The sequence below is a fragment of the Gymnodraco acuticeps genome, unplaced genomic scaffold (genome assembly GCF_902827175.1).
Source record: "Gymnodraco acuticeps unplaced genomic scaffold, fGymAcu1.1, whole genome shotgun sequence".
Taxonomy (NCBI): Eukaryota; Metazoa; Chordata; class Actinopteri; order Perciformes; family Bathydraconidae; genus Gymnodraco; species Gymnodraco acuticeps.
Window position 1 is genome coordinate 509,316 of NW_022991180.1, and position 14,440 is coordinate 523,755.

The 14,440-nt window shown below is 40.0% G+C and overlaps 2 protein-coding genes across 2 annotated transcripts; one reads left to right on the top strand and one right to left on the bottom strand.

Annotated features, from left to right (window-relative positions):
- On the bottom strand, nt 1–8,965 carry nphp1 (nephronophthisis 1). Its single transcript, XM_034237928.1, is given in 21 exon segments — nt 1–912; nt 914–1,006; nt 1,626–1,670; nt 2,155–2,228; nt 2,307–2,419; nt 2,526–2,625; nt 2,712–2,788; nt 2,909–2,991; nt 3,191–3,301; nt 3,457–3,531; nt 3,710–3,838; nt 3,930–4,024; nt 4,205–4,292; nt 4,422–4,464; nt 4,610–4,716; nt 4,821–4,922; nt 6,262–6,445; nt 7,466–7,599; nt 7,733–7,793; nt 7,951–8,012; nt 8,688–8,965. Coding segments are annotated over 21 exon segments (2,028 nt in total). The 5' UTR covers nt 8,754–8,965; the 3' UTR covers nt 1–726.
- A 370-nt stretch (nt 8,966–9,335) lies between these two features.
- On the top strand, nt 9,336–13,849 carry zgc:65997 (uncharacterized protein LOC794398 homolog). The gene is given in 5 exon segments (XM_034238016.1): nt 9,336–9,885; nt 12,295–12,472; nt 12,597–12,691; nt 13,197–13,349; nt 13,351–13,849. Coding segments are annotated over 5 exon segments (792 nt in total). The 5' UTR covers nt 9,336–9,558; the 3' UTR covers nt 13,390–13,849.
- Nucleotides 13,850–14,440: the final 591 nt, after the last annotated feature.

Sequence of the window (14,440 nt, forward strand, 5' to 3'; positions counted from 1 at the left end):
TCAAGTTGAAAACTGTTTTTTATTCAGATGTTTATTGCAAAATAGAATCCAAATCTGGCAATAAATAGCTTTATCAAAGCCATGCAAATAAACGTCATTATTAGTTCTGTTATTAAAGAAATGTGTTTTAATCTCATCACAAACTTTCCCTTTTTTCTGTAACACGTTCTAGTGTTTACTTTAAGAGGAGCGGAGTGAACTCTATTATAAAAGAGGGGTCTTTGGTGATCATGTCCACATTGTACACATTCACTTTTATTTCACAAGGTTCCAGGCAATATACAAGCTCATTATCTGCAATAAAGTCATGAAATCCCACACTAAGTATACAGGAATATGGACTGTATGTTATATGTTCGCTCTGTGCTAGCATTCCTCAAAACTGAGACTTAATTTATAAATCCCAACGAGAGACCAAAACTAACAGTGGATTCTTCTTAACAGTTTGTGTATCCAAATGTGATACAATATATGACTCTGAGCCATAGAGCTGCATTAAAAACACATAAATGCACTGGGTGAACATTTTAGATCCCAAATAGACTGTCAAACTGGAGCACCAAATGTGTATTAATGCACATCTGAAATTGTCTCAACTGAACGCACTATTTATTGACAGCAGCAGAAATATAAAATATCTAGTACAACACAAATGTATGTATGGCACATTAAAGGGGTTTCCTCCTATTATACTCTGAAATAATAAATCCTCTAAGATACTTGATGTCACCGTGCCATATTGAGGAGGTCAAAGGTCAACTCTGTGATATCAAAGGCGTGGTGCTGATGCTTGGGGTCGACGAACACCTCTAGACCTCCAGATGTGCCGCTGGTGTGCTGGCTCTGTTTGAGAGCGTCCAGGGTGGAGAAGAGGACTCTGGCCCGCTGCTCCTCTGAGGGGGGGTCCGCCAGGCGATGGGGGGGGCAGCGAGGGCGAGTGGAGCAGGAAATACACGGAGGACATGTAGACTTTGACAAACTCCTGTTTTAAATGGGGCAAGTCTCTCTGCAAACACAAAGAAAGGGACGTTTTAACAGATTATATAACATCAGCGGCGGCCATCAGGCAACAGGGGCCAACAGGTGCCCCCGTAACAGTGACCAGGGACCCCCCCTCCAAAAAAAAGGTTACAATATTACGATTTATTGGAATTAAATCAAATCAGAGACCCGTATGTACAGTGGAGATTAAACTGTTCATTATAAAAGCAAATACTGTTTATTTATTTACTGTTTATGTTTTTTTAATTAAATTGTAACTTAAATGTACTAAAACAAATACCTTTACAAAAACAAATACCAATTACTGTATTTTATGTTTATTTTACACAATTACTTTATACTGTCTTTGTCTTTTTAACCCGCTTTTATTGTGCCCCTCTCATGAAATAACTGGCCCCAGCCTGGCCCCCCCCAGAAACATTGGTCTAGAACCGCCACTGTATAACATGATGTATAGTGACATCGTGATGATATGCACTGGACGCACAAACACTTTTTAACCTTGGGGGAGAAAAGCCACCTAGTTACTCATACTGTCAGCACCCTCTATTGGTATGTCCTGGTATTACACTCATACACACTTACACATTCATATACACACATACACACTCATACACACTGACCTTCTGCGCTCTGCTCATGCTGGTCTCAGCCTCCAGCCAAACACTCTAAAACAAACAAAAAACGATTTAAAAAATTGTGCACAAGTCCTGAGTGATATTGTTTTGTAAATCCAATTATTTTAAAAGCATTGATGTATTCAATATTGTCTGGCTGTAAAAAGAAATGTCGCATAAATCACACTCTTACTCTCACTCTCTGACTTTGCCAAGGCTGAATTTCAGGAGGAAATACAGAACACTTTCAAAAAACACTTTTGCGGTGAAAATGCTCACAAAAAGTAACAAATAACAGAATTATAATGTGGTTATTAGGGGTAAAATAAGATAAGATAAGAGGTACTTTATTACTTTATTAATTTGGGACACAAGGCATTGCACATAATAACAAATCAACAGAGTAGACATAAACAATATAAACATCTCAAAACAGAAATAGAAATAAACCAGCATTTAAGAGTAAGAAAAATATACAGATGACCAGAACGATAAAAACAAATATAAACGTATAAACTAAGTTTGACCTACGAACCCTGAGAGCATCCAGCAGGTCTGGTTGGTCGAACAGCACGGGGAAGGTAGAGAGTATAGGACTGCATATCAGATCTGAAACAAAGAGACAGTTTTTCTAAGAACTATGAATATCTGCAGTTTGGATAACAGGGTCCTGAAGGTGTGTGTTACCTGCGTTCTGCATGGTAGACCTGTCCATCAGGAGAGTGTCTGCCAGCAGCTGCCTGTGCAGAGCCAGCAGGTGCACGCAGCTCAGAGAGTGCAGCAGAGTGTCTGGAAGGATACTGAAGAGGAACAACACACTATTTAAATATAAAGTATATGCAATCTTGGCTGAAGGGAGTGTCTCCAAAAATCTGTGGCAAGTGTATTTTTTGCTGACCCTCCCACCTGAGCTGTGTTCTGGTTCGGCTGTTGGCTGATTTCAACTTTATGATGAGTTTGGGCTGCCGCCGTGCCTGAAGCATCTGCTGGAAAACACTAGCTGGAGCTGAGAGGAGAGGAAAGCAGAGGAGAGGACCAATTATAATTGTTTTTGTTGTTGAACTTTGTCACAGATCTGATTGCTCCACTTACATCCTCTGGTGGCTGCAATCTCCATCGGGACCTCCGCCTCAAATGGAGAGCCACTATTCAGAGTCAGCTCATAGGTCCTGCACACAGATCAGATTAGGTTGGATGAGATTTTAAAGTATTAAGTACACATCACTCACGCAGTGTGTAAGTGTCTATGGCAGTTTTCATTAAAATAATACTGTGGGCACTGAGTGTACCTGTTGGGGAGTGGATTTCCACTGTCGTCGGTCAGTTTTAAATAAGCCCAGCCGCAGCTCAGGTCCCCTCTGTCACCTGTGGACTAAAACACACACACAGAAAATAAGAGATATCATCACTCTCGGCTTTATGGTGTTGATCAACTTTGGAAAGAGGAAAACTGCTTGTCTTTAATGACGAATAAAAAACATCTGAATAGTTTCCTTTGTGATTTCATGGGTCTGATCAGCTTTATCTCATCACTATCGCATGTGTATCTGTTGGTGTGTATTTGTCCTCACATTGCGTATAAAGGTGACTCCAAGTTCAAAGAGGATTCCGAGGTTAGGATGTGCCGAGTTGCAGCGTAGAAAGCAGTCCCCATCGAGGAGGGAAGGTAGGATACCAGTCATCTACAGCAAACAGATTTAAATTCAGCCTTATGCACACGATTACGTTTAAAGCAAAAGTTCAGTTTTTTGAGCATTTCATGTTTATGTTCAAGAGGTGGTTTGAGTAAAGTTCACAAAACAGTGTGTATTTAATTTGTATAATTCTGTTAACATACCCTTGGAGAGAAGCTCCAGGTCTTGGGGCTCTTGGAGTTGTACGTTGCCCTCACAGTGTGGATGTTACTCAACACCTGAAACACAAGCACAGCTCATATGAAAAGTCTATGACAAACCAAGAAAGTGAAAAGTAAGAAAATCTATTGTTGTATTTTTATGATTCTACTACTGTATTTCCTTACTGCAGAGACCTTAGTAGCATAAGGAAGTAAAACAATGCAAAATGCTGGCGATACAACAGAAATAACCCACTTGAGTTTTATCAAAGGCACAGAGGCGGATGTGTCTGCTGAGGACTTGAACTCCGACCCCAGGAGTTGGAATCATCTTGCAGCTCCACAGACTGAAACAAAGGCAAGTCTGGACCTGCCGAGCACGAACCTACGAGACACAACGGGACGCTGATCAGGAACCACAAATATGAAGTGTTTATGTGAATGCTCTGGAGTATGTCACAGGAAGACTGTCTCACCCTGCCAGTGTCTGGATCCAGGAAGAGGTCACTAAAGGAGAGCTGTGATTGGCTGAGCTCCGGCTGGACGTAGTGACTTCCTCTGTATGTTTGACCTGAGAAAAGACACAAAGAGTTAGTGCTTTGCGTTGTGTAATGTACAGTATTTAGTTAAGAGTACTGGTACTAATACTGACTGGCACATAGTGGTTGTGGTAGACAAAACAATATATAGGCATACCTTGCTTCGTGTGAATGTGTGTGTTTTGTGTGCTTGTTAGAGAGTGTATACTGACCTTCCTCCTCCAGCAGTTTAGTGAGATGTGATGTTCCGAATCCGGCAGGTATAGCCCCCAATGCTGAGAGCACATCTGTTGCATCGAGCTGTCACATACACACAGTGAAAACTATAAATATATTGCATAAGCAGTTCACGTGTTGTGGATTTATTTTTGTCGATAGGAAAATTAACAGTATGATCACTACAAGAAGCAGGAGTTTGTGGATATTTACCCCACTCAAAGCCTTTTTGACTGTACTCCAGTTGGAATGAGTACTGTTGAAAAAGAGAGACATTTTAATGAATAATGAATTGTAAGTATTGCAGAGAGGTCTCTAATTCCACTACAGCAGCTAAAACCATAAACAGGTTTCTTTAAAACACAACCCTGCAGCCGTATATCTACAACAAGCATGGTTACCTCGGTTTCTCTTGATCATCAGCCAGCTCTTCACCGTCTTCCTCCTCCTCAGATTCCTCCTCATCATCATCGTCCTTTTCATCATCGTCGTCAACACCAGAGCCAATCTGAAAGATATGGGGTTTTAACTGCTAGAGACCTAAAGTTTAATATTTTAAATGAACAGTGCAAGGATGTTTAATGTGATGCAGGTGTGTAGCAGGTTGTGTACCTTCAGGTAGGTTTTTGGAACCAGCCCTGTGTTGCCTTTAGTGTCCTGAGCCAGCCACCATCCATCTGCTGTCTTCCTGATGATCTTCAATATCTCCCCCCTCTGAACGAAGCAGATAAACACACAAGTCATATAACGTCAAATACTCATTCATCAAGTGTTTAGTTGACATGATTGTCAGTTATACTTATATAACGTATTGCTTTTTATTCATTCTACCGTGTTGTGTAATGTTTATTTATACTGTTCATGCTCACTACTTGTAGCACTTCGGGATTTGAAATCAAATATGAAGTGCTTTATAAATGGAACCCATTATTATTATTATTATTATTATTATTATTATTATTATTATAATACTTGATTTTCTTCACTTACACATCAGGGCAATCAACAGATCAGCCTACTACCATCTAAAAAATATCTTGCGTATTAAATACCTTATGTCCAAGCAAGACCTTGAAAAATGTGTCCATGCATTTGTCTTTAGCAAGCTTGACTACTGCAACAGCATCTTCACAGGCCTCACAAAAAAATCCCTCCGTAAACTCCAACTAATTCAAAATGCTGCTGCCAGAGTCTTAACCCGGACAAAGACAATAGATCACATCACTCCAGTGCTGAGATCGCTGCATTGGCTTCCAGTTAGTGAGAGAATTGATTTTAAGATTTTATTGCACACATATAAAGCACAAAACGGGCTAGGACCCAAATATATCAAGGACCTCCTTCAGTGGTACGAACCCAGCAGACCCCTTAGGTCTTCAGGCGCAGGCCAGCTCACTGTTCCATTGGTGAGATCAAAGCGTGGGAAAGCAGCCTTCTGCATCTATGCTCCTAATGCATGGAACAAACTCCCAGAACATCTGAGAATGGCTAGCACTTTAGAATCATTTAAATCAGGTCTAAAAACATTTCTTTTTAACATGGCTTTTAAAATTTCCTAATTTTCGAACTGTTAAACATTGTTTTCTTTCTTTTAATTATTTTGTGTGTTTTTGTATTTCTTCTCACTTTGACCATCGTAACAATGTATTGTGTTTTATCTGTTTGATCCTGTAAAGCACTTTGAATTGCATCACTGTATGTATTGTGCTATACAAATAAATTGCCTTGCCTTGCCTTATGATTTTGGGGCATGAGCCCCCTCTTCTGGTAACAGGGTGTAATAAAATGCAATTTTTAAGATGATAGAAAAAAATAGGAAAGCAAACTTCTCACAGTTTACTTTGTAAGCACTGTATTTAAGGACAGGTCATTACACTTTTCTTTGGATGATTATCTTTGTCTGTCTTTCAGTGAAGAAGGTTTAGAAATATGTTTTAGACATCATGGTAATAAGACATGTTGGCAGTGGCAGGGATCCAAGTAAAGTTCTCTGCTCCTAAACCTGTTGATTTCATTAAGTTCAGTATTCTGTATGAATCAGTAAGTACTTCACCTGCACAGACAGATCACCCTCCTGTTCTCCTTTGAAATCACTGAGGGCTGTGTACATTTGAGAGGGAGTTTTCACAGCTTGATTCTCAACTTCATCATCGTCATCAGTATCCTCGTCGCTACTGTCTTCATCATCATCTTCGTCCTTATCATCATCATCATCGCTATCTTCCTTTGAGGAATCCCTGTGGATCAAAACGTAAGTAACATAAAAAAAAGTGATTTAAATCAAATGTCCTTTTTAGCTAAAAATCACTGAGCTTTAGAGTTAAAATGTACCTGATGTGACTTATTTGACTTATTTGTATCAATACTTTGAAATAGATGTTTCTCTAAAATTCTTTGACAAATAATACATTTAGCCACTGCATCAAATGATATGATACACTGTGTATAGTTGGATAAAAAAAGAGAAATCAAGCAATACTATAGTTTTAGACTGGATTAAACGCTATTTAAGCTATTTATGTAAAGATGGGAAATGACTGTTCTTCATGTTTGGACATTGCTTGTGGTGTCCCCCAGGGGTCAGTGTTGGGTCCTAAATTGTTTATACTGTACATCAATGACATCTGTAGAGTATCCAATGTACTGAGGCTAGTTTTGTTTGCTGATGATACAAATATATTCTGTTCTTGGGAGAATTTAGAACAGCTAGTGGAGAACATAGAAAATGAAATGTACAAATTAAAAACATGGTTTGACAAAAATAAACTATTATTAAACTTGAGTAAAACAAATGAATGCTGTTCGGTAAACATAGAACAAAAACACAAATGCAAATACAAATAGATGGGGTTGAAATTGAAAGAGTCCATGAAATTAAATTTCTTGGGGTAATAATAGATGACACAATAAGTTGGAAATTACACATAAAACATGTACAATCAAAGCTGTCAAGAAGCATTTCAGTACTAAACAACGTAAAACAAGTTCTAGATCAGAAATCACTTCGCATTCTCTACTGTTCACTAGTCTTACCATATCTGAATTACTGTGCTGAAATCTGAGACAATAACTACAAAAGTTCTATACATGCAGTATCTATTCTACAAAAAAAATCCATACGAATCATTCACAATGCCAAATACCTTGATCTAACGAATTATTCCTGCAGTCAAAATTCACAGAAATAAATGTATCAATCAATCAATCAATCAATATTGAATACTATGGTATTTCTTTTTGTCTTTGCAGTGACTGACCCTGCAGCAGTACTGGGTCCTGCAGGTGAGAGCTCCAGAGACAGTGTGGTTACACGCTCCAAGATGTCCTGCAGCCGCCTCTCCTCTTCCTGTTTCCTCTGATCATAGTTCCCCACTGGAGCCAGCTCATCCGCCTAGAAAATCAGGCAACAAATTACAAGCTAGAAATCATTTTTGTAGACTCATTTACTGAAAAGAGCACGCTATATAGCTGCTGGTGACAGCTCAGACTAATTCACAATCTACTAACAGTAGTACAGCACCAACCTTGGTCAGTTTCATCAGTGTTCTTTGTGTCTTCTCTGCTGACATTTGCAGTTCTTGACATCTGTTTGAATTGGACAATTAGACACTATTATTAGAATCAAAAGTAGGAGCAGAAGCAGAGTAAATCCATGTGCTTTAAATAGTTGTCTTAATAGTCTGGATGTGGATCATATACTGGGGTTAGAAAGAATCAAACTAGGAAGCACTGAGGTGTTTACCTCCGAAATGCTTCTTCAGTGTATCCATTCCCACTCTCCACGTCCTTCACAAGACTGTCAACCTAGATTATAAAAGAAAAAGAAGAGTAATTGAAAGTGAATGAGGGGTGTTGACAACAAAGTGAGGTCCAGGTTTAAAAAGCATCTGCATCAGCACACTTCTGTTAACCACATAGCTCAGAACTGTTCTATATTCTGGATGTTTTTGTAGGCAACAAAACAACAGAGCAGCCTATGAGCCTTTAATTTGAATGTGTGAACAAGTCCAAGCTCAACCAAGATCCTATGCTCCTAACCTAACTTCCTTTCAATTCTGGCTTATTCATGTTTCCCTACTCCTTGGCAGAGCATGTTATTGTCCATATATCTGGGCACTTATTTAGTGCATTGTAGAGAATTCGGCATTCACTTCATGAACCAAAAAGCATGTACTATAAGGCAAATGTAAACCTTTACCTTTGTTTACATTGCTAACTACGACCAAACGAGGTTCATCTTCAGTAGGAAACTGGAAAGGTATGATGGCACAAAGCACATCGGTAAGTAGAATGTTGAGCCCAAGCCTTACAGGATAACTCTATTTGCAAATCGGTTGGTTTAGTGATAATGTTACTACTAAAACAGCCTCTCTCTTCAGTACGTTAATACACTGTAAATCTGGCATCCAACTCAAAACTGTTGTGCACTTCAAACTTCAACTCGAAAAACACACAAACAATCGCCCTTCAGTAACCAACCTGTTTTTTGATTTCGTCCACTTCTCTCTGGACGAGCTGCAAAGGTCCTTTTCTTCTCGGTGGCATTTGTACGGAGTTTTATGGAGCATATTTCATGTGTTAGCACATTACCTAGTTAGCTAGCAGACGCTACTCTTCCACTGGTCGCTAGGCAACATGTTTTCTCTTCAGGCTTAGGCTGGAATGGATTTATCGTTTTTTATTCATTATTTTTTTGAATATTCTTTATTTTTTGTTTGTATAATTATATTACAAAACAGGTTTCATGTATGTGTTTTAATATATGAATAATTATGTTATAATTTTAAATACATCTTGAAAAATCTGACGTACTTCCTTCCGGATGTGTCATTTTTGTCAGGGCGTTACTGCAACCTACTGGACTGGAGGATTGAGTTGCTTAAATTGGTGTTTAATTAAATGAAAAACACTATATATATATTCAATGTCTGTATGTACTGTATATTGAATAAAATGGGATGTAGTTCCACATCTGGTCAGTGCACAGCGCAATGTTATGCACAGTCAGACACATGCATTGCAGAGTTGTGTAAGTGTCTTCCTTATGACCTACAGAGGGCGTACTTTGACTGTTGTGAAACATGCTGCATTCAGTGTCCCCTCGTTTGCTTCCTATTTGAATTTCGTAGAGTTTCTTAAAGTGGAAATTATGATTTCATAGCACATTATCAGCGCTGCTCTAAATAACTATTATACAAGTTGTTAACGTGTGTTTCCACAAGACATTTGTTAGTATATTTCCTTGCCTTTATTCCTGAAATTATAAAATCACGACGTTTTGGGTGTACGTGAAGCCAGCAATAGGCTACAACTGCTCTCCATCGCCTCCAGTGTTTGTCACTTACCTGTCATGGCTTCACGTGTGGCTCTCATTCAAGGGGCAAGCAGAGGACTGGGGCTTGAATTTTGCAAACATATCTTAAAAAACAAAAGCCCTGCAGCCGTTATAGCGACATGCAGGAACCCGGACGGAGCGACCGAGCTGCGGGCACTGGCAGACCAACACCCGGGCCAAGTGACGGTCCTCAGGCTGGACGTGAGCCGGGAGGAGGACATCCGTGGAGCTGCTGACCGGGTTAAGGAGAGCTTCGGTCGGCTGGATCTGATCGTCAACTCTGCGGCCATGCTTCATCCCTCTGGAAAAGGAGAGACCAGTCTGAGAGAGGTCACTGCCCAGGTAAACCATGAACATATGGGAGTATGGGCTGCTCTCCCTCTCCCATCATAAAAAGTGAAATAAAAGTGAGGTTCTGGCTCAGAGGCGGATTTAGGATTGTAGGAGATCCGGGGCTTAGCCCAGGAGTCGTTGGGTTGGGGGGGGTGCAGGGGTACAGTGCTATTTTTTATAAGTGGGGGGTGGACCGAACTTCCTTTAGGGGGGTCGTCGCCTCCTCTCGGGGGTCCGGGGGCATGCTCCCCCGGGAAGATTTGTTTTTAAATATTGAAGTTGAAAGCATCAATCTGGTGCACTTTGAGAGCAACATTAACCCTACCTTAATAACACCTTAAAGGGGACAAAAGGCACTGGAGAACACTCATTAACACCCTTTTAATGAAGCAAACTAATGCCTTAACTCACTCAAATAGTCGTTTACTTATTAAGGTGAAACGAATGTGCGTAGAGTTTTAAAGGATGTGGATAGTCTCACCTTGATTCTGGTGCATTGCTTATCGTTTTATAGATCTATTCTCATCCACCATCTTTGTTTGTGACGTAAAGAGTATAATGGCGCATTTCCACTGCAGCGGGTAGCCCCGTTTAAGCGTCATTAACCGTCCTCAAGCGGCCAGGCCAGTTTTTGGTGACCTTTCCATATAGCCTAGTACCGGCTAGCGGGTACTTTTTCCCTCTTTTTCCGGCCCCATAAAATCGTGGTTCTATCAGCCAGGGCTGAACTAGTGACGTTAACACTCTCGACTGCTGATTGGTCAGAGAGAATCGTCACAAGATCGCGCGCGAGTTCATCCCTAGCGTCGCATATATATTTAGAAGCAAGCTTGCAGCATTTTTATAAACAGCATTTTGTAAACGGATGAGCTACAAAAATGGCTACGTCTAATAAGAAAAGCACACCGTGGTCGACCGAGGAGGTGATGACGTTCCTACATCTCATTGGGGATGATCAAATCCAGCGGGAGCTCGACGGAACAACTCGAAATGTGAACAAAAACCAAGCCGATCGCCCCGCCTACACTGCGTTGCTACCCCAGGTCCTAAACTGTAATGGAAATGCGCCACGGCCTCGGACGGCCAGCGAGGCAGCCCGAGGCCTGAGCGAGGACGCTTAGGGACGCTTAAACGGGGCTACCCCGTTGCAGTGGAAATGCGCCATAAGAGTCACGTTTCTGAATCGGACACTCTGAGTGGATGCAGTCACAGCCAATCGGAGTCTGATTCAGAGGGTTGCCTGTTAGTTCTGTTGTTATGTGTACTGAAACGAGAGCCGGTATAATTCCACGCGTGAAAACAAAATACAAATTGGAATACGTTATTTTAGTGTCTTAAAAGTAGACTGAGTTATGAAGGGTTAACGTTACATGTTAGGATAATTTTTAGTCATGTTCTGTATACATACTAACATATAAGGGTATACTTAGTGTGGTTACTAGCTATAACATTAACGTTACATCACTCTTTTTCACTTCTTACTCAGTCAGCCAGAGTGCAGATATCACCATTAGATTAACAAACCTGAAACATCATCCATTTCTTGACTGCTGGTGATGACATTGTTGTCAGCTGCTGATACTGCTGCTGCTGCAGCTTGTGGCGCCGGCTGCTTCAATGACAATAACTTTCTAATATCCATAACTGTATAGGCTATTAGATTAAAACTCGTCAGGCACTAGGAAGGATCACTTCTTCTTCAGGGCAGGCTACGCAGTACGCAGGCTAATGTCCCGGAGTGGCTGCCTCTCTGGTGGACTCTGGTACTGCACATTACTCCAGAGACGTTTTTTTTTTTTTAAGTGAAACATCCGGGGCTTTTCAGAAAACATCCGGGGCTTGAGCCCAAGTAGCCACCCCCTAGCGCCGCCACTGTTCTGGCTCATGGGATGCATACTAAAAGTCTCAAACCTCGTTAACTAATCTCGTAATTTGAGGGAGCCTACCTATTAGTAGATATATAACAATTTGGGGAAACACAATTATCTTGGGTGAATAGTTAGTATCTGACTTTCAAATCGGCTTAAATGCAATGTAAACAGCAGGCCATTAAATGTTAACTTTACCTGCTTTGTATTGTTAATTGACTTTAAAATACACCACAGAAGAGGACAGAAGGAGGCAGTGGCAATGAATTCTGAAAATATGGATTAGATTACAGGTGTTGATGCTTGAGAAGGTTTGAAAGTCATCATACTTTCGCCAATGTTTTGTTCCAATAGATGTGTTGGATAGATGTGTGTACTGAGTGGGTTTGATCCCTCTGTAATAAAAAGTAATTTTTCTATTCTGGTTCTTACACTAAATGTATTCTTACCATCCCATAACCTGTGTGAATATCCAGTGAACCACAGTCACCCATTCACATCCATTCATGCACCATTGATCTGTTTTGATTGACTTTTTTTCTCCTTTCAGGGCATAATTTCCACCCTGACGACCAACACAGTGGGTCCCCTGGTCATGGCCAAGTATTTTGCCCCCCTCCTTCAGAAGGGTGGAGGTAGTTTCGGTCAACAGCCTGCTGAGAAAGCCAAGCAGCACAGCGGCATCATCGTCAACATTACCGCCAAAGTGGGATCGATTGGCGACAACGGTGGGTATTGTGCTACTGCTGGATACTCTGTTGTGTTCATGTTAATGTCGTAAAGTATGATTTAATTTGTGCTACTCAAATATGTTTTCCCTTCTCCATCCTCCACCTCCTTTCCTCCTCTCAGGTCTTGGTGGTTGGTACAGCTACAGAATGTCCAAAGCAGCTCTTAACATGGCGACCAGGAATCTGTCTATAGAGCTGGGACGCAGTCGACCAAAGGTACAGGTTTGACTGTTGACTGAAAATGTTATATTTTTGTATTTCTGATTTATTAAAACCAAATATTAGTACCTCTCTTTCAAGACTAGCTGCGAGAACATTGGAAAAGGGGATGCATGATGCCCTTATACATGCATATAAATCCTTAGCCTATATATTTCATAGAGTACATTTTTCTTCATCTTTATTTTATCAAGAAGTAGCCCTGATATTAAGATCTTGTATTCCAAGAAAGGCGAAAGTACAATACATTTTCACAAGAACACAATAGCAAAAAAGAAACAGAACTACACAACAACAAGGAATATAAACAGTTTCAAGAATAATGTACCAATATCAGATAATAAATCTTTCAAATCTTTTAAAGTTGCATAGCACTTGAAACCAGTTCTGAATTTAGATGTATTTTTTACTGGGTCTTGTTCTGTAATCACTATAATGAAATGTATATGTTTGGAAGCTTCAATAATCTAACATGAGATAAATTGTGTCTGTTTTTTTCCAGGTGGTGTGTGTGTGCTTACATCCAGGAACAGTCAACACAGACCTCTCCCGGCCATATCACAGGAATGTACCAAAAGAGAAGTTGTTTAGCACCGAACAATCTGTAAGCGCTCTGATGAACATCATAGAGACACTGAGTATTGAGAAGACAGGAAAAGGCGTACAACTGGGACGGGACTGAACTTCCTTGGTAGAAACAGTAGATGGACAAAGAGAGATTAATTGTTTTACCTCTCTTCTTGGTGCTAAATCTCTCAGTGCTTTCAAGACTGTGCAACAAGCTGAACTTATAAGGACATTCCTAGTGGAATGAAAGACAACCTCTTTCAACTTCCTCAGAACCAGACAAAGTGCTTAAATCATCTTTAATATTATCCTGTTCATGATGTGGATTTGACACAATATGTATTAATGATGTAATGTAGCACAGTGAGTTTCTCCCTGTTTCCGGTATTTGATTTATGCTAAGCTAACCACCGCTTACTTGTAACTTGAGATACTGATCCTCTCATCTTACATGCTGCCAGAAAGCAAATAAAAGCATATTCTGAAAAAGTTGAATTATTTCTCAAGTGTAACACCTAGACGGAGTTCCACATATTCTTTGTTGTGTTGCATGCAATATTTTTTAATAAAATCTGATTTTTCTCGTCACATTAGACAGCTGAATTATGTGTCACATGATCAAATCTTCAGTGTTTGGTTTGAGTAAAAGACACAAGCAATTACCCACAATCATTGACCAAGCAGCAACTGTGTGGGACACAGAGGGAACAGCTATGCGATCAATGTGTGTGATTCTTTTAGTGGGTTTTAAATGATTTCCATTTGATTTTCCTCTAATTCTAAAATAGCATTTTTGTCCTTTGATATCAAATGTGGGATTGCATTTACCCTTGCAGGCCTTTTTATTAAGTGAGTCACATCCAGTCACAACACTGAAGAAAAATCAATGTATTTTTTCATTAACTATATGTCTTTGGATAACTTAGGAAAAAATAAAGCCCATATCACTGGAATTAGTCCTTTTTTAAATAAAGAAGAGTTACTTATTTTTCAGTCATGAAAACAGGTAATATAACATGTTTCCTGTAGATACGTGCTTTCTGGAGCATACAAACATTGCATCCTTATGAAGAAGAAGAGGAGAGATTTTAGTAACAATAAAAGGTTTACCGCATTCACACCAACATTAGCCTACCAGATTAATTGATTTGAGTATTATGATAGGCATATGGTGCAAAA